The 20,506-nt window shown below is 37.4% G+C and overlaps 1 protein-coding gene across 1 annotated transcript in view; it reads right to left on the bottom strand.

Moving 5' to 3' along the window:
- The window catches only part of TOX3 (TOX high mobility group box family member 3), an 83,733-nt gene that overhangs the window by 5,821 nt on the left and 57,406 nt on the right, over positions 1-20,506 (bottom strand). Inside the window, 3 exon segments of the mRNA XM_038367735.2 lie at positions 134-403; positions 15,453-15,707; positions 19,655-19,720. Of these exon segments, the coding sequence (XP_038223663.1) occupies positions 134-403; positions 15,453-15,707; positions 19,655-19,720 (591 nt within the window).

Genomic DNA, 20,506 nt, shown 5'->3' with positions numbered 1-20,506 from the left:
ACTCCACTACTGAAATATTTGTATATGTTACCTGGCTGGCCACCACTGCAGTGAAGTCAGCCAGTTGCTATTGCTATGTATTCCAAAACTTATATATATATAGTCATATATTATAACGCATACTATAACTTACTCTGTTTGATTCATCTGCATCCTCTTCATTTATAGAGCTGGATGGGGAAGGAGTTGCTGATTTACTTGCCGGAGGTGAAGGAGAAGTATGTGGCAAGCTAGTGCCTCCTAAATTTAGTCCCAACTGTGCACTTAGCTGAGACTGGTTAATGGTGGTTAACTGACTAGGAGGCATAATTCCTGAACGAGCAGCATCAGTCATATGAACAATCGATCTCATAATCAAAGAATGATCCTGGCGATACTGTGAAACTTGTGAGTGGCTATGATCCTAAAAAGCATGGAAAGAGCAAATATTTAGCAGCGACCATAAAATAATGTTATGGATAGTTTTAGCAGTCTTATTTAGTTGACACTGTCAACTTGAAATCTAGTCAGTTTAAAAAATGAGTTAAAAGCAGCTTCAGATATAAAACCTTCCCCAGAGTCCCTCTGCCCATTTTTGTGGCATTACAATCACATTTCTCTATTCTTTAAAATGTTTTCCACCTGTTGTTGCTGTGCAGTATAGCGACCCGAACAACAAGGGGAAGAGACTAACTGACTGTGCAGGGGAAATATTGAAACTGACTAGACACAAATTGCTGTCTACGCACCAAGTAAACAATGAAAATGAAAAATGAAATAAACAAACGTTTTCCTCTACTGAATGTAACCAAAATAGGTTAAAAAATAAATTCAGACTGAAGTGGAATCTTTAAGTTCTTTTAAGCAAAGAACCTGTTGTGTCTGGAACTTAGATATTGCAGCATGCTAGTGCACAGTTCAAATAATTCAAATCACTGCTAAAAAAACCATTCTGCAGGTAGCCTACAAAAAGTAATTATACAAAGATAAAAATAAAAACCAAATAACTAAGTACGCATGGAACTAACAAGCTACATCCTAATCATCAGTATTATTTGTCTTGCATATTGTGTCTCTGACACTCACTGTTTGGGTTTTTGTCTTTACAGATCATAAACTCTTGAGGGCCAGGACTGCTTTCTTATAAATCTGTACAGTACCTAGCATGTTTATAAATAACAACAGAGACCCTTAATGTAAAATGGACTGGAATCTGTCTATGCATAAATAGGTTTTATTATTTGTAAGTATATAAAGAAGATCAATATTCCATATAAGAACACTTAAAATGAAAGAAAAAATGGTAATTTATAGACCACACTTAGTAAATGGAGAGAATAAAAATCTCACAAACTGATTCAGAAATCTGCCTAATCTATATTGTCCAAAAGAAGGAAATGCAAGAAGAAAATCAGATTCTGAAAATTATTTCAGTGCTAATGATCTACAGCATAATTAGTTGCATATAAAGGAATACTTAAAGAAATACTGTAGAACCTCAGCAAACTGCAGATTCGTGAAGTGCTCAATTTACAGTCCATCCCCAATTTCCCTGTTGAGCTTACTTGAAACTGGCCAGAAGCATCTCAGTAGGACCTGCTGAACTTAAATAAGCTCCAGATTGTCAGATAAGTGCCTAAATAAGGCTGAACTCTTTCAGAGCTGCCCCCAAAGAATCTGACTAGAGCTAGTCAGGAATTTTCAACAAAGCATTTTAAAAAAATTGTTTTAGAAGTCAATTCAACAAAATGAGAAGTGTTTATGAAACAGGTTCATATTCAACAAACCTCCTGACTCCAAAAAATGTGTAAAAAAGTTTCAGAAATGGTCAAAACATTTCATGTCAGCTTTTTTTTTTTTTTTTTTTTTTTTTTTTTTTAAGATTTTGATATTTTGTTCCATTTCACATCAGGAAAAAAATTTCAATATCTCAAAAATATTCACATTACGGGAAACCCATTTCCTGAAAGCTCCAAGGTATGAAAATCTAGCCCTAAGTGCTGCAGGGTTTGGTAGTGGATGGTGATATTCATCAACTTTCCATCCTCCTCATCTGTTGGAAACAGAGTGCCCAGCCTCTCTCACTTCCCCAGAGCACCAAATCAGTGCCCCTTTTACATTAACACTGAATCTAGGGTCTCTTGTTTTTGTGCCAATACCTACTGAGGAAGCCTCCTTCAATTTGCAGAGTGGTCTAGCATACAGCTATGGGATCATGGATGTTTCCAGTGCCAGAGCACACCAAGCTGTGGGACAGCCAGGCTATCTGTCACACAAAAACACCCAACCATACCAAGAAGAAGTACTTCACTAGGGTCCAACACAGATGCACTGACCCTCCAAATTCAAGGTACAAATCTCTACATGCTGGGGATCTCAGAACCTGCCAACAGCTTCCCCAAATTTCCCATGGTCTACGAGCTGCCTGCCAGGTGGGCTGCTCATCCCTGCTGGACTTCATTTTTCTTTCTTATTTCCAAATGCTTTATTATCTCCCACCTCAAGAAAAGAACCTAGTTCCTTGGAGATGAATGTGTGTGCCAAAAATGAAGCACTTGATATAGAAATGTTTAAAACCATCAGACTGATTAACTGAAATGCCTATTTGCTTCAGGGCACCTTCTGGGAATTTACTACTGCTAACTATAGGGTCACTCTGATTTAGAATTATATTGACAGTGGCATCTGGAAGTCGTTCCAAGGTTGTGTTTTTTTTTTTTTTGAGGGATATCACTTTCTGTAACATGAAGTCCTTTTGCTATACAGATACTCTTTTACTGCATAAAGAAAAAAATTGCTGTTAAAACAAAGGTGGAGATCATCAGAATTCGCTTTCTTTGTGGGTCATGCACAAAGCGGTTTCTAGGAAGTATCTACCTCTAAAAGACTAGTTTTCCTTCGCTTCCTTGCTGTTACACAAAACCATCTTCACAGTCTTTATACCAAGCAGCAGAATATGAAGCCATGGGTTAAAAATGATTGACTAAGTCGTGTCATTTTGGTTGAGTCTATGACTTTATTGAAACTAAATGCTCTTGACTTTGCACCGACACAGATTTAATTTTATATGCAAGCCCATGAATTGTTAACTGTTCCTTCTTTTGAGATGTTTATGTGGGAAAGGGGGAGTTCTCTTTTTTCACCTCTTTGTATTTCTTTATTATTTCCTTCTGTTTTGCCTCAATAAAAATTTAAGTAAAAACACAAATTGGAAAGTAACATTTCATCACTGGAAATGGCTAACTGGCATCAAATAAAAGTCTGATATGAAAAAGAAAATATTTTAAAGGTTAATTTCTGGTTCTAATATTTTGAGTTGGTAAAAAAAATAGTTTCTATTGTCATGTGACAACCCATCAGCAATACATTTGCTGCATTATATTCAAAGTTAAATTCCTAATATATACATTTCAATAGCATGATGAATGGAGTGTGAATGCAATTATTATTTGTGGAGAGATATCATTGTGAATTTCAGTAGACTACTGTACGTAATTGTGCATGCAGAGGAGATTTCAGAAAAGGAAGTGGAAGAGCTGTTGTATTTTATAACGGTCTGATGTGATAGTATGAAGGAATGGGATATACACAGTCTTAACTTTTTGGTTCACAGCCTTGGTGAATCCTTTTGAGCTTGTAATCAACTTGAGGGCACCATTATCATGAAAACTTCCACCAAGATACCTTAACTGTTTATTTTTTTTCCTCAACATTTTAAACATGGTGGATTCCTTATCAGTAACACTTCTTACAGAGTCAACAGGATCAGTAACATTTCCTTCATTATCTAGAGAATTATGAGAACTTTCACATATCAGAAGTATTCAGGGAAAGAATATAATCAGTGTCTGGTTCACAGTGTCTATGTGCAAAAAGAAAAGGAGTCTTGTGGCACCTTAGAGACTAAAATTTATTAGAGCATAAGCTTTCGTGAGCTACAGCACTCACGAAAGCTTATGCTCTAATAAATTTTAGTCTCTAAGGTGCCACAAGTACTCCTTTTCTTTTTGCGAATACAGACTAACACGGCTGCTACTCTGAAAAGTGTCTATGTGATATTTTAATTCCATTAGTACTTGAAACACTGACAAGTGAAACAGATAAAGCTCACATATTCAGAATGCATCTTTTGAAATAGTCAAACAGTCAAATTTGTATCTGCATCGAACTGCAATCTGCAAAAATGATCCGCGGATCTACCACTTCGTATATGAATTTACATGGAATTCGGTAGGGTTTTTTAATTTGAATTGTGCACAACTTTCACAGTGTAACTCAAAACTTACATCAGGTTTGCCAAAATATTCATGAATCTTTTAAGATGAACTGAATCAAGTTTGAGTGAACCTGATCTGATTATGGTTTGGGTTGAAATAGACTATACTCCATGGTTCTGACCCAAAAATGGAGACAAACGCAAGAGTCCAGTAGCACCAGGCTAAATCAGGTTTGAATATCATAAGATATTCAGGGGGTGCAACTTATATGAATTTGAATCAAAAGGGAAAGGATTTGTATGAACTCCCTGCTTACTGAAAACCCCGCAGCCCAAGTCAGCAGACATGGGCCAGCTGCGTGTGTTTTACGTAGTGTAGACAATACCCAAAGTTTCACCCAGCTCTGCTTAATACCCCTCAAGAACACTAAAGATAAAGTTATGATCGAGTCCTGTGCAAAAGCACTGTTGTGAGGGAGTCAGCAAACCCTGCCCCTTCAAGAACACTCATGCTCAGGGCAAGTCAATATTTAGCCTAAAATGTTTTACCATCAAAACTCTCCCCTCTCAAACTGTCCGCAAGCAAAGCTTAGTGTCCATTATATATGGTGCATAATTTAACTGTTCGTAGTCCTAGAATTCTGCACTATTATCTCAGTGTAATGTGATACACAGAAGGCAAAATCAAAGGAACCAAGAGGATCTCCAGACATCAGACTGCTCACTGCTTTGCCAACCTAGTCTAACAGTCTTTTCTCTAAGCATCCCTGTTTTTGTTTTTGTTTTTTTTTTTTTAAAAAGGATTGTCCTTTTGAACTGTCCCTCTCTCTCTTCCCTCTCCAAGTAACGGAGGCAATTACTGCAGTGCACCAGCACAATGTTGCAGACTTCAGTATATGATATGCAATGCAGATACAATTGGAATATATAGCCTTTCCTTCCAACCAAAGACACTGCTAGATATTGCTCTTGTAACATCAAACTCACAAAACATCCAGCAGAAATTAAAACGAACAATTTAGTATTCCACTTGATAGAACAGAGTGAAATTCACCTGGTGCAAGGGGCTAGCATGAACCTGTACACTGCTTACATCCCATTTAAATCCTATTTTAATGGTAACTTCATTGTAATGGCATTGCACTAGTCTTCTGCAAGCAGGAGAATTTCACCCTACATGAACATTTAATGTGATATTTTAAAAATACAATTCTGAATTTTAGGCTAAAATCACTAGAAAATCACTCTTTGAATATCATGGAGCAATCCTGAAGTCTTTGATAACTTCAAAAATACTGTTAAAATCCAGGGGGCCAATCCAGAATAATTTATTTAGGCAACCCTTCCACTTAAATTTCAGTGGGAGTCTTGCAGAAAAATAATGTCCGGACAGTCCAATAAACATTTTGCCTATATAAAAGATACAGGACCAGGATCAAACTCTGAACTTTGTGGGTCAGTTTTTTACGGAAGGATATGGTAAATGTCCCCACAAAAGGATGTATTCCAAATCCTACACTTATGTGTGCAAATTACTCTGTGGGTATACCAACTACCCCCTGGAAAGTTGACTTAAAACATTACACATTCTATTATCCTTCAGATTTGTCACTGTCAAGATAACATAAGCCAATGTGATATACCAACTGATAAATTTACTTCATATAAAAGCAAAACCATCTTTGTTCCTATCTGTAAATTACTCAGATTTTGTAAGTCAGCATCTCTCTGAAGGAAATCGTCAATGTTCTCCCTCCCACAACTGCAGTATAGATAAAAGAATCCATTAATCAATTGTAGAAGATTTGAATTTGTCCGTCCGTCAAAAACAAACATACTAACAGGATGCTTTTATCTATCAGATTAAATCCTTGTTTTATGAAATACAACACAAAGCTTTGCCCAGTATTGCCACCATTCAAGAAGTATTCCTGTTTTCAAATATACAGATTAGTAAAATACCAGTCCAACTGTGGTTTCCAGCATCTCCTGTTCCACAGCCATGACCCTGTCTCACATCTCTGGAGAGAGGAAAGTTTACCTAGCCTTGTCCCACAACAACGGGAAAGGATAAATGACCATCTCCATTCACAGGGAATTAAGGCTGCAAGATACATCTAGAAGTTCCTCTGGATAGAGGAGACATGCACAGGTTCTGCTACCTGAAAACACTTAGACTGTTTTAAATCTTCTGCTCTAAGTGCACGACAAGTCTCTCAGGTCAAAAAGCCATTCTCCTTCCACTCATACAGGCACAGTTCATCCCCCGGAGGCCCCAGAGATCTCAGCAAGACCACATATCTCCCCATCATTACACGCCTGAAAGGGAGAAAGTTTTGGATATATATCTCAGTTCCTTTCTCACACAAAGAGCAAACAAAGGAGCAACTACAGAATCACCCCTAGATCTAGGTGAGTGTCCTTTTCTGCCAGCTTGATCTCACATATCTCCATGTCACATCTCATTAGGGCACAGAATTTTCTTATATGCCTCCCTTCACAAACAAAACATGGGTTAGGAGGTGTGGCCAGCTCTCCCTACAGTCTGGGAGAGAATGTGTTTTAATTCCCTACTTCTAATCCTATAGTCCGTTCAGTTTTCTCTGATGTTTTTTCAGTCTGGCTCATGAACTGTCTTTCAGGCTCGGGCTGCAGCATGGCTGTGGTGGTCCCTCTGGTAGCTCAGCTTCTCCATGTAGTCTTCTGTGTGCTGCACAATGTCTGTCAGCACAGACGGTCAATGTGGGTCCACCCAAGTCTGCAACCCTTGAGCAGACAGCCTAAAACCAATCCATAATTTCTTCCACTGACTAATACTCAGGCTTGAGACACCAAGTCACCTCGTAGGTTAGTTGCTAGGTGAAGGAGTGCAGCCACAACCCTGAGGAAAATGCCTTCCCCCAGAAATGCTGCTGGTACTTCTCCTCAAAGATCCTAACCCAGTCTAGGATGGCAGCCAGGGACAATGAAGGTAGTCAGTGGCAGCGTTCTTACCAAAGGCCAGAAAAGAACTTGGAAAGGAGCAAAATGCACAGCCCAGGACTACTCCCAGGCAAAAGCAGTGTCCATCTGCTCAAGGTAACCAGGCACTGTCATCATTCAGTCCCATCTTGACAGAGAAAGGATGATGGGTATTAGAACATAAGAATGGCCATACTGGGTCAGACCAAAGGTCCATCCAGCCCAGTATCCTGTCTGCCGACAGTGGCCAATGCCAGGTGCCCCAGAGGGAGTGAACCTAACAGGTAATGATCAAGTGATCTCTCTCCTGTCATCCATCTCCACCCTCTGACAAACGGAGGCTAGGGACACCATTCCTTACCCATCCTGGCTAATTGCCATGAATATTGGTAGCCTGAATGGTGTGTCTGGAACATTTGCTCCTGGAATTGCTGCTGTTGGAGTTGGGCTGTAGACTGGTACTATTGCTACTAATCTTGGTGGTTCTTCTCAGTCTGCAGCCTGGGTCTGCTGTGGCTTATCATCTAAGTCAGGACCTTCCTCCAGTTTTCTTCTTTTGTAACCACTTTTTGCAAAGGGATTTAAAAAAAAAAAATCACACCTTAAACCACATGTGATAGTTGCCTTTTCCAACTACATTTTAAAAGCAATCCATACAGTGTAGATCTCACTTCTGTCTTGGAGCTTGGTTCTATTAATTAACACAGAAATTAACAAGATAACAAATTTCGCTCACTCCTTCACTCCACAGAACTCATCCCACACTTGGCTGCTCCTAGACTGAAAACTCTTCTATATATTCCTATAGTGCCTATCACAATATTGTCTCAGCCTGGTTGGCCTAAAGACAGTCCTGCTATATAAGTTAGTTTTTCTTCCTCAGTGCTCAACCACAATCTAGATCCTTCCTCTCTCTTTCTAGAAAGCCCCTCACATATCTGGAAGGGGTAATAAGAAGTCACCTGCACCAGTGACTCAGCAAAACCCCTTCATATTTACTAGAAGCAACATCAGCAGCTCACTGGATGGGTGTCTCCGGAAAATGCTGCCAATCTGTATCATATTGCTGCTACTGAACTTAATCTAAGGTTTCTATGATATGGTAGGAGTCCATTTTGACTAATGGACCATAAATGGGGATTCTCATTTCAATATACTCAGTTTCCATTTTATTCTGAGTTGCATCATTTTTTGAAAGAGCATTTGGGGTTTTTGTTTGTTTGTACTGTAACATTAGCACCTGGATTTGTAAAATTTGTATCAAGAAGAGAGGAAGGAGGAAACACATCTTATAGCAAAGTGACTTTTGTCTGCACTGAAACATACAAAATTAAAATGGCATTGAGGACATAATAACTAGAGTCTGCAAAGACCAGTTAGATGTTTTAGTCCATCACCAAGATAGGAAAGGACTGTATTTGCTTTAGTATTGTGTCAAACTGCAGTGGCTATAGCCGGGATTGTTACTGTAAATTGAGTGGGCTATATATACTGTTTTATTTCCACCTCTAGAAATCCCAAAAGTTGTTCAACTAAGCTTTGAACTGAAATTTGCAGGTATAAAACCAATTGTCATGATTCCAATGCACGCTGGTATTGCAAAGCCTTAAGGGTCTGCTCCTCCAAGGTGCTAAGCATCTTTTGAAAGGCGCTAAATACACACAACGCTCTCTGACTTCAATGAAAGCCAAATGCACGCAGCTTCTTGCGGGATTGGTCCCTAAGAGTACCCTTTCGTTTTAGTTGCACTTAGTCAACAGCAATTATTATTTTGAGATCATGTCTTGTGGGTATTCTATTTCTTGAAAAGGGTGACTATAAAAACTACTATTCCTAAAGTACGACTCAAATATAAAACAGACTAATACTTCTGATCTTAATCTGAACTTTAGTGGCCCACAGTTTCTTGAGAAAAAAAATCAAATCACTGAAAGTAAAAGATCTTTTCTGGTGAGAAATAGCCACTGTTCTTATAAATGAATAATTATCACCTTCCAGAATTAGTTGTATTTTTTCCTATTAAGGATGGCAATAAACATGTTCATAACAATAACAAGGGCTTGTTTTAATAGAACGTTCCAGGCATTAAACCCATTAATGACCATGAAATAACTGTTATCTGTAACACATTAAACAACATAGCTATAACTCCGTATTAATTGAAAACCTACTCCCTTCTCTCAATATATAAAATTATAAACCAAATATTTAAAAAAAGATTACATGGAAGTTTCTTTGTAAATGAAAATTAAAGATATAAATTAGAGGTATGCAGTCATGTGTGGTGAAGTAATTGCCTGAAATGAAGACTTTTTTGCCATTTAAACTAGTTTTTTTTTTTTAGCTTTAATTTTTGCAATTTTGAGTTAATCTAGTCACTGAAAAACTAAATTAGCAATTTGGGATTGAATACGTAAGATTCAGATCTTTAAGTAAAAAGCACCACTATTTTGAGGATGTTTATAACATTTCCTTCTTTGGTTTGCGTATTTACTGCCCTCTAACAGGATAAAAATTGCAACTAAATTCTTTAGACATGACATTGGTTCACTGTTTATTTAAAAGTCTCTTCTGATTATCTCAGTTATAGCCACCATCATTTTTGATTTTTGACCTTAGTCTGACATTAAAATTGTAACATAATAAAGATGAGTTTATTCCAAAATGAATTAAGTGTATCTGGGCAGGATCCTAATGTAATCAGGGTATTGTCACAATCATAAAACTCAAATAGGATCAAATCCTCACCAAACAGAAAACACAATTTCTCCAACAGTCAGTAAAATATATGGAGCAATATATGTAAAATTATCAGTTGTTTTTGTAAAATCTATACTTTTTTGGATAAAGGGAAAATATGACTGAAAAGAGAAATACTTTACTGTCTGTTTCTTAGATATCAGAAAGAGAATTGCAAAATTCATCAAAGCTAACCTTCTGTTATGTACAACAGGCTAAGCTAAAAAGAATGTTAACAAGTTCAATTTTCATTCAATCAGCACTACTGCTCTCTGAAATGTTTCAATGCAGGAAAGAAATAAAAATAATCTATATGGTAATTATGAGGATGAATCCCCCAGTAACTTTCAACTACATGAAAGGTCAGTTCTATTCAAGATATTTTATCAGTCCCCTGCACATACTCCTGTCCTGTCATTTAAATCTGAACAGCATTTTATTTTCCATTTACAGCTACCTGCAGAATTAAGTACTTAGCCAAATAAGAAAAAAAAAAAAAAAAAAAAAAAAGAAAGAAAGAAAGAAAGAAAGAAAGGTTGAACGCTGGCAAAGGCTATAATAGCATGGAGATAAATCGTTCAGCTGCTCTCTCTCAAGCCTCTGGGGCTGCAGATTTTTCTTCTCCTGGTGCACTGTGGGTATTCAAAACTTGTTCAACATGATTTCATTTCATTTCAGGCACTGCCTGAGAAAACTAAATTACAGAATCAATCATACAGAAGGTCAGAGTGAGACTTCATTACAAGTATTGCATGCTTGCATGAATATCTTTCATTTATGACTGACCCAATATGTCACAATAGCTGTCTAGTAAAAATAATCCACTTTCTGAAATTGATGTACTACTGATGTCAATGCTACTCAGCAGGCTGGGCAGATTATAGAGAGGTGTTAAAAAGGGAACCCTCAGGAGCACAAGTTGTAGTTTTATAGAATTGCCATCTTTTGTAGATTAAAATAATTTTTCAGATGATCATCTAAACAGACAACAGAGCCTCAGTGTAATATGTTTTTGCCAGAATATTGCTACTGATTTCTACTTATTTTTAGATATTTATAAGTATAGTATCTGCATCATGTAAATCAAGGCTTTCTTTGAAGTCAAAAAAATCAACATTCCATTTTTCATTAATACATTTTGAATACTAGGATTTTATTTGCATATTATTAAAATGTAAATGTTTATCATACTGCACTCCTTTTATCTCCCATTTTTTGTTGCTGTTGCCTGTTTTAAATGTATAGCATGCATTTAAGTAAGATAAATGTATTGTGCTTGTTGCCAATAATAATGAAGCTAATCAGCGGTGTGACAAATTGTCACTCTTTTCTAAAGCAAAACCAATGTGGCAGGGTTGGAAATCAGTCCCAATACATCGTAAACTATCTTGTTCTTAATAGCATGAACAATTGTTAATCCATCAATACAATCTTTTAATAGACCACATTTATTCTGGTAATAAACATCTTGCTTGCACTTTGCATGAACTGAAGAATATAAGTAATAATAAATCAAGAATATAATGTAAAGTATTATTTATTATTTTTCTGGTCCTCCTATGGGGAGTATCTGAGGACCCTGCAAAAGTATTATGATGTAGCTAGCCAACTCTGTACCCTTAGGGAGACATAGGAAAACCTTGACATAACCTATTTTTAACCATGCCTCTAGCGATTCTGCATTCAAGTTTATAGGTGAACATGTCAGGTAATACATAGAACAAAGCCAAAGACACACTGTATTAATCATAATTCTGTCCAAACATATTTTATTTTTTTTCAACATTTCTTATTTAAAATCTCATGACATTTCTTCAAGGTGAAATTCTGGACTTTTCAACAAGGTAAGTCTATATCAAGCTAAAATAACTATCACTTACAGTAAGCTCTCTAATAATTCAGAAAATGGCCAATGAACTTGATGTGGTTCATCTCAAATTATTTTAACCGTTCATATTCAGCAAAGGAAACTACTGCTTGTTTTTCAGTATCTATAAACTATCTCCTTTTGTAACTAGCCATACATTATCAATTAAGCATTAAAATAAGACTACCCAAAATCACTGCATAAGAGCATTGTTCTGTAAGTGTATATGAATATCAATTATTTTATGGCCCTATCTTTAGTTCTTTCAGATATAGTAAATTCAATTGACCACGAAATGAAATTTCATAGTCAAAATGCCTCCTTTATATTTTTTTTTATTGCTGTAATAAAGTTTTATAGCTCCCAGGCAAGGTAATTCATGAAATGTCTAATTTAAAGATGAATTCTAATATTATTAATAAATATTTACCAGTTGAATAAAGTGCCCATTTTCAATATAAAATATGATATACTGTTTTCATTATCTATTTTCAGAATGAAGATTATCCACTGGGAATGTATCTGAATGGTAGATAGAGATAAAGGAGTTTCTGCACTATGACCCTTTATTTTTTAAAGACCCTTAAACTATCCAGTGTTTGCGGGCAGGGGAAGAGTATGATTTAAGAAGAAAGGGGAGAAAAAAATGTCATCACTTAAAAACATAGGCTGCCTCTCCCACAGTAAAATCCAGAGGGGACAGTCCTGGGGAGGAAATCAGGACACGAATCCCCCTGCAAAGTTCCTCCCTGGTCAGGCCATGGGACCTACCCCATAGCACTTCATCAGCTATCTAGTAAGGCAGCTCCATTAGAGTTGTGCTAGCAGGGATTCCCACAGCTACAGCTTCCCCAGCACCACCTGAATTGCAGGGGTTGGGGTTTGGGTTGACTGTCTCATCAGAAAATCTCAGAGTGGCTGGTGGAGGATGAGGTGTGTGCTTGCCGAGGCCTCCTCCTGGCCCACCAGGAACCAGTCCTGCACCAACGAATCAGTGGGAGCTATGGTGTCAATTCAATGGGCACACAATCTAGCCCCCAGTGTCTACTCCTTCCCCCAGAATGGGCCCTGGAAAAGGAAGGACGTGATTCTGCAGAAGCGTAGCTAACCTAGAGGAGGTGGGAGGGTCAGTGGAGAAGAAGTGATCCAATCAGAGGGTTTCTTCCATAAGCAGATCTGAAGGGGACCATCCAACACCATTATTTGTGGGGAATCACAAAATATGACAAATGCAAAATTAAAGGCCATATCCTGGTCACTTTGTTCACACAATCCAACTGGTAACACCAAGGAGAAGTATGCAGGATGTGGTCAAAAACATTCTATTATTTGTGCCTGAACTGGTTGCGGTGTGTTAACTATATACCCATGCAAATCACAACAGTTCAGGATTCCCTACTTCTACTCCAAAGCCTGAGACTTTAATAGCTTTTTTCCTCTGGTTTAATCACTCCGTGTGCTCAATACATACACAAATCCCAGGCAGGATGAGATCAGAGTAGAGGGATCGTATTCTAAAAGTTATGACTCCTGGCCATGGAATTATTTGGACTTTCTGCCTGCTCAGCAGTGAGATTCTTTTATTTACTTATTTTCAGTGTTAGCTATTTATCATGACCTTAATGGGAACATTCAAGTTTGCAATGAAGCCAGCAAGCTGTAATGGGCTTTCAGTTAGAATGGAGAAATCCAAAGAAACATTGCTGCACATGTATTTTTAATTTTTAAATTACTGCATCTCGGTAGAAATCCAATCTTTCCATGCTTTTACCTTATCTGGAGTGTTTCATTTAAAAAAAATAAGACCATTTGTATAAAACTGCAAGACAATGACTTGCTTTCTTCTAGACCACCAGTAAACTTGCATTTTAATTTCACCACACTAAGAAGAAGCTCCTAGAAAATTGCTAATCTGATTAAATAACTATTAGTTGTATAACATATCTGTCTACCTGTATATATAGCCATTCTTTATTATGAAATACAGAGACTAATTCAAACTGTAGCCAAGGAGTTTAAAATGCTAAGTACAGTAAATTTACCACTGAGATTGGAAATAACTGTGGATCTGATAGCCTTACCCCAAAAACACACAAAAAATGGGACCTGTAGGAGAAAAAACTACAAGGTTCCCTTTTGTAGAGTTCCCGCCAGATCAAGAAGTGAGATTTGAATCCCTGCACACTGGAATGAGCAAACACTGTGGGCAATAAAATACATGGACCCTGCAAGATACATGCAGATCTACTTGACACCATGGCAGTCTGTTTGAGGAACTGTGTCTTCTGAAAGTTCCCCCCACAACTTTCTCAGACATATGGTCAGAGTCATCCTGGCCAGAGACTCCTCAACCCACTGTTATCCCAACAGACTTCCCACTAAAGTGGGAGTTTCACAGCATGAAAAGGCTCTGTAGAAAAGTTAATACATCTTAAGCTTTTACTAAATTTTTAGTAGATTCCGATCGTTGGGGTTAATGGTGTACCTATCACGCTGGCCGAACCTTTCCCCACAGTCAGATCTCTACCTTGCACCCCATCCGCACCCCACGCTAGGCTTTCCAGAGGACAAGGGCATAGATGATACCTTGCCTCAGCCTATCACCATTCCCAGGGGCATGGTCAAGCAGAGAGCCCGTTTGCGCGGATCCTCAAAGGACAATCTTATCCTGTATTTCCAAGCATAATCAAAATACTGAAAAAAAAACAAGTTATTAATTTAAAAAGATGAAATGCAGGGTTCTTAGAATAACTCCATGGAATTATACATACACAGTATAGTAAAATATTTCCTTTACTGTCAATAATTTCCTTTCCTTTTTGAACCAATCTAAGAAACATTTTCTGTATTATGCTAGCAAACCATCCCTGGTACTGTCAAGGCAGTCCCTTACCTTCCACTCAAAATACAGCCAAATAATTCCCTTGGAACTAACTGACCTAAGACAGGAGAAATTTTTACAGGGGAAGAGCAGTTCCTTCAATTCTATAGGACAAATTCTGCCCTCAAAAGTGTAGCTAGAGCTCTCATGAACTTCCTCAGCAGTCCTGAGTGCATTCAGTGGTAGAATCTGGCCTATGGACATGGGTTTCTAAATATAGTCCCAGAATGCAAATTCTTATGTTAACAGTATTACTAGGCTGGTTCTTTTATTGTAAGATAGAGAAATCCATTCATATGCAGCTCAACAATACATGGTTTATTAATAACAAAACCCACATTCCTGAATCTACCAAGAGTTACCCTTAAACATTTTCCAGTTGCCATAGAGAAGCAAATACACCGGACCCTTGCTAGAACATGGGGTTCGGGATCCATGTGCGCTACCGCATTAACAGGGGGACCATGTTACCATGGATCCCAATTTAAATATTTAAATTTGGGATCCATCGCCACAACCGCATTATATGCGCACGCGTGCTCTAGCGATGCGTGCTCTAGCAAGGTCCGCTGTAATGCTATTCCATTAGTTGTAGTACTCCCTATCATATGTAAAGTGCTGCAGATACGCAGGTAATATTATCTATTTAATACTGGCAAGTGTTTAAGGGTGACTACCGTTCCACTATATCAGACGGATGTTTTGAGAGGTCAATAAAAATAGGTATTTTTATATATTAAAAAAATCTGCATTTCTATGTTTTGACAGGTGCTATTAATTAACTGAAAGATACAAAGGACCATGCCTACCATATGCAATCCATTGCTATGGATTACACCATCTTGCTCCACAAGATTTCGTGATATTGTAATAGAAGGGAGATCCAAGCTCTGTGGAGGAAACTGGGGTGTAAATTCATTTCCTTGTCCAGGCAGCTGGTCGCTCAGACCCTGAAAGGGCAACAGTATATCTGCCATTCCCAGCGTGGGGTCTGACTCAGGAGGGGGCGTAATTGGTGGGATCTCAAACTCTTCATCTCCAAGGCTTGGAGTATGGAATGTCTGCTAAAGAAAAGAAAAGCAAACACATAAAAAAGAGTGCACATATTCATTTTTGGATTTGCAAACCAAACGAATTCTGTATTATTTAGCTCTCAAATGAAAACTCTGTAAATAACAAATTTTATAAGTTTCATATACATAGGACTTTGTGGATAATTCTGATTAAAGATTTAAGTCTCATTATCATATGGATTTAATGGAGTATCAGCATTAACAGTTTTTTAATGCGTACTTAATTAGCAACATCTGTCTTTGTTGTTAGACTGAACATCAGGCACACTGGATTTGGCCATATAACAAATTGCCACTTTATTTATATGTTTTTGAAATAGCATCAACAGCTTACATTATTCTTATGCTTCATAAAGTACTGACAATTTTGCAGCACATACACTCCATTAATCCAGTACTGAACACAGCACATCTTTTGTTTCCTTTTTACAACTAACAAACATGAAATATTATAATTCAGTTTTTGATTTCTTTTCTACTCCATCTATGAAGTATAATGGACCCCTTTACATAAGGGTTATTATTTGGAGCACAGAAATGTACACAATAGCAATGGTGATTATAGTAGCTTCCAGTGTTTTTTTGAAGCAAGCCAGCATGTTTGAACAGTGGGATTTTTTATTAAGTAAACACCTGTTAAGATGCCTGGAGCAGAACATATATTGCCAGTTATCGTCAGGGTTTGTATGTGTATGTTTGTGTGTGTGTGTCTAAGATAATCTTTATTCAACTACAGTCTGGATATGGCCTCTACATTGCTGACTTTTATTTGGAAAAAAAAATGAACTAAGCTTATTCAGATTTCTTTCTTGTGAGCTAAATGAATTTCTATACATTACTTCAGGTACACTGCTTCTTAATAATAGAAATTTAATACTTGAAATTAGGCCATTTCACATGTACCCAAATCAGGACCATCTCAATCAAACTCAGCAGTTGGGCAAGCATAGGCACTCTGTCTTGTTCTGGACATGCAGCACTGCCATGGGATTTATTTGTTTGTATTAGTTCAAAATTCTAGTTGAGAGGGGCAAAAATTGTTTCATGTGTTATTTACATTGTTTGAAAGAGTGTCTTAATTCCCGTTAATTTTAAAATGGTATGTTCAATGAAAGATCTCATTAAGTGCTGTAAATTGTCATCCTTCAAACTGTTAATGATGATATAAATTAATAACCGCTTGAGAGAAGATAGAAACTGAAACACAAGTAAAACCTTTGCTTGTATACAGAACCTGTCAGCTGTCATTATTGGTCTCTCACCAGAAATGATGAGGTCCCAAACTGCTACAGTCTGCAGGAGCATAGTGAGAGAGTCTGCTGAGACTCTAGCAGTCTCGCTTGATGCAGAATATCCCAACTTAATTCCAGATTTGAAAGCTGGTCCTACATTAGGGAGACATTTGACTTTCATTGCCATGTTACAAAAGGCGTACATTTTCTTAGTGTGGAGCTCTGAGTTCACAAACACAAAGGATGGATTGGCCATGAGAAGTGGTTGCCTAATGAACATAACCCTATGGCTGCAATTGCAGTTATTTTGGCACTAATGTGGTCTAGTAACAGATGCAACTGTAATTTGTGACTCATTTGCTACCCCATTACTGCTTAATGAAATCTAACATATCACATTAACAATACGGATAAACACTCATTCTTGATATGTGGCATTTGGCTGTTTTCATTACCACTATAATTAACACTTGAAATATTATTTCAATAAATATTTAAGGTGCTTTAAAAATGGGTCATGGTAATCATCATGACACAGAGACAGAAAACAAAGCAAAAGTGTGGATTCTAAATGTGAAGGTGTTCTAGTTCTTACACTGTTCTCTCTGTAGGGCATTATTTATGGGAATAAAATGTTTCCTAGCACGGCGGTGTCCATATGCAAAATCCTAATGAATAAGCTGCGCTCATTTAAATGTAAAAACTGAATAACCAAACACGCACTGAATGCAGTAATTTCCAAGTTAGGCTCATACTATAATGCAAATATTAACACTTAATCATATTCTTATTCTTTCTCCAAGCAGTGAAATCAATATCATTAGACTAGTTCTGAAACTCTGTTTTAAGTGTCATATTTATGAGGTAGTACTAATTATGAGAATGGGATTTTGTTTCCTCATCTAAAGGGATAAATCCATTATAACTGTATACATATAAAATGCAACCATATAATAATGCAACATTTGTATAATTTACAAGTAGAGAGAGAATCATGAGTAAACTGATGAGTACTTACATAAAACTAATTCTCACAATATAATAGCTTGAAATAAGTATACATTAAAAATATCTCTAAATGATACAAGAATGAGGATAAAATAGAGTAATCTAAAAGAAAAAAAAGTACTGTAATGATGTAGTCTTAATCCAAATCACTGGACTATTCAGATTGTAAAAAGAGATATGTGATTTGATATTGCAGAAAGGTGCAGTTATAACCAAGCTAATATAAACATTTCTGGGGGTTATCTTACCAAAATTGTATTTTTTAAGTTATTAACTTTTCAAATATTTATTTCTTACATTTTTTTTTTAAAAAAGTGTGTGCATGGTTAAGTGCCATCTGTACTGAAATGTTCAAAACATTTGTTCCTTTTGATAAAAATGCAAATCTGGAGAACTGTTGTATCAACATATAACAGCCAATGTCTGACATGGTGAATTATCACAGCTGGAATTAAATTGTCTCTGAACAGCTGCTGGCAGCAGATCTTTCATCAATGTTTGATTCAAATGTAGGAAAGAAATTCTACAGAATGAAACATCATGTTGTCATTACAGATGGGGTTTGTGTTCATTATCACAAACAATACTGGAGCCAGTGCCAAACAACATTCCCTTATCTAAGCAGTCTTGTTGGATAAAAAGAGATGGTGGCCATTGTAAAAACGATTCATAAAATACTACTCTTAATTTGAACCTTCATCTTTATTGTAACACCTTCTTTGCCACTGAATTCCATACCACTTTCTGTTTGGCTGTAACGAGCACAGTCCTAATAGAATTGTCACCTTCAGTGAATAAGGTCAAGGCTGCTCATTTTTCTAACCTTTCCTTACCCTTGGTAAATTTATGATGTACACCTTATGTACATATTAAATATTACTTACTACCAGTTTCTGCCTGTCTCCATATTCCTATATTACACATGCATGCCCATAGTTTTTTAGGCAATACATCTTGCCCTTTTTATCTTTCCACCCTCATTGGAACAATAGCTGTTATTTTCCAGCTATGCCCAAAAGATAGCTCCATCTGGAGCTGATGTCAATACTACTGCAATGATAGTCTAAACAACTGGCTGACGGAAGATTGTGGTCTAAAAACAACTGCAAGAACACGGTGGTTGGTGCACACAGCCCTTCACTAGCCCCACTCCTACAAGCTAGCAGCCAAACGTATCACCTCAATGATCTGTCAGCCTCCATCAATTCAGACCCAAGGCTTGTTCCCAAGCCCATGTCTAAAACTTGGCTGAAAGTCTGTTCCTCGTTCCCACAACACAAACACTGCAGCCAACTAAGTTGTTTTGTTTTCTAACTTATGTGAGTGTTAAGAACCCAAATTAAAATGTGTGTGTCTATGAGTGAAATTAGCATATTAGCTACTAATGACTTCTACTAGGCTTGCTTTCAAAATCTACACCTACTGTGCCTTTTATTTGTTTCCTTCTGTTTATAATTTTTTTCATACACAAAGCAGATTTGTTTCTATTGACATGCTATGTAAGTAACAGCCTTATGGACAGCTAAATTGAGTAGTAATGGAGAGCTGTCAGGTTATTTTCTCTCTCATTAAAGTCTTTATTTTGTGCTCCATAAAACACATACAAATTCAGCACTTCACTCTTCATCTGTTGAAAGTCTGTTAAATTATCAAAGCAAACAGAAGAATATGAACACGGATAAAAAGAAAAACATCTACCTCATTTGCAGTAAGAAATGCATTATTTGCCTCCGTCATGTTCATGTAGTTGTTATTGTTTCCAAACTGAAAGAAAAATAGGTATTTGGCTTTTAATAGATGCCATGATAAACCTTTATGACTACACAGTCAAAATATATTCTTTATCCCATCAACTACCCAGAAAAGAACTCCTTCTGAAAAAAAGATAAGATGTAAATCTGCACAAGCTCTTTTGGAGCTACTATAGTCACAACCAAGCTGGATGATTTTGATTATTATATTGCTGCTTGAATTAGTATGGATCATTTGTGTCCCCCAGTTCTGCCTAGAAAGGGTCCACTCTGTGCCTGGAATCTGCCCCTTCTCAGGCGGAAGGTGGGGTCAGCTGACTCTGCAGCACAATCACCTCTATCAACCAAGCAGGTCATGGGTCCATTCTCAGATATGGATAATTCATCCCCAGGCTCTATGATGCTTCTGCAAAGACCCACCCATCACCAGGAGGTCCTGAGGGGTACCAAAGCCCGGGGAGTCCCCAGTAGCCGGGTTTCAATTACAGCTGATTTAAAAAAGGAAAGAGGGGAGGGAGAATGAAGGAATCTGCAAGATTTTTTTTTTTTTACACTTCTCCATCATCTCCTCTCACCCATTCAAAAATTTGAAATCTTTTGCACAGGTCTCATTCCAGTGGAGTCACACTGCCAGGGAGCCAATGGGGGCAGGGATAGGGAAATTGTGCTGGGGATCTGCCAGGTTTGTGGTGAACTCAGTGGCCCATTCCATTGAGGGCCTCTTCCTCCCACACATGTGAACAATCAAAGGGTATCCTCATGGAGCTTCTCTCCCCCAAGTTTCCTTCCTTCTGAATCA

Source organism: Dermochelys coriacea, chromosome 12, assembly GCF_009764565.3.
Source record: "Dermochelys coriacea isolate rDerCor1 chromosome 12, rDerCor1.pri.v4, whole genome shotgun sequence".
Lineage (NCBI taxonomy): Eukaryota > Metazoa > Chordata > Testudines > Dermochelyidae > Dermochelys > Dermochelys coriacea.
Note: the sequence above shows the minus strand (reverse complement) of the source record. Positions and strands in the feature narration are given on the sequence as shown.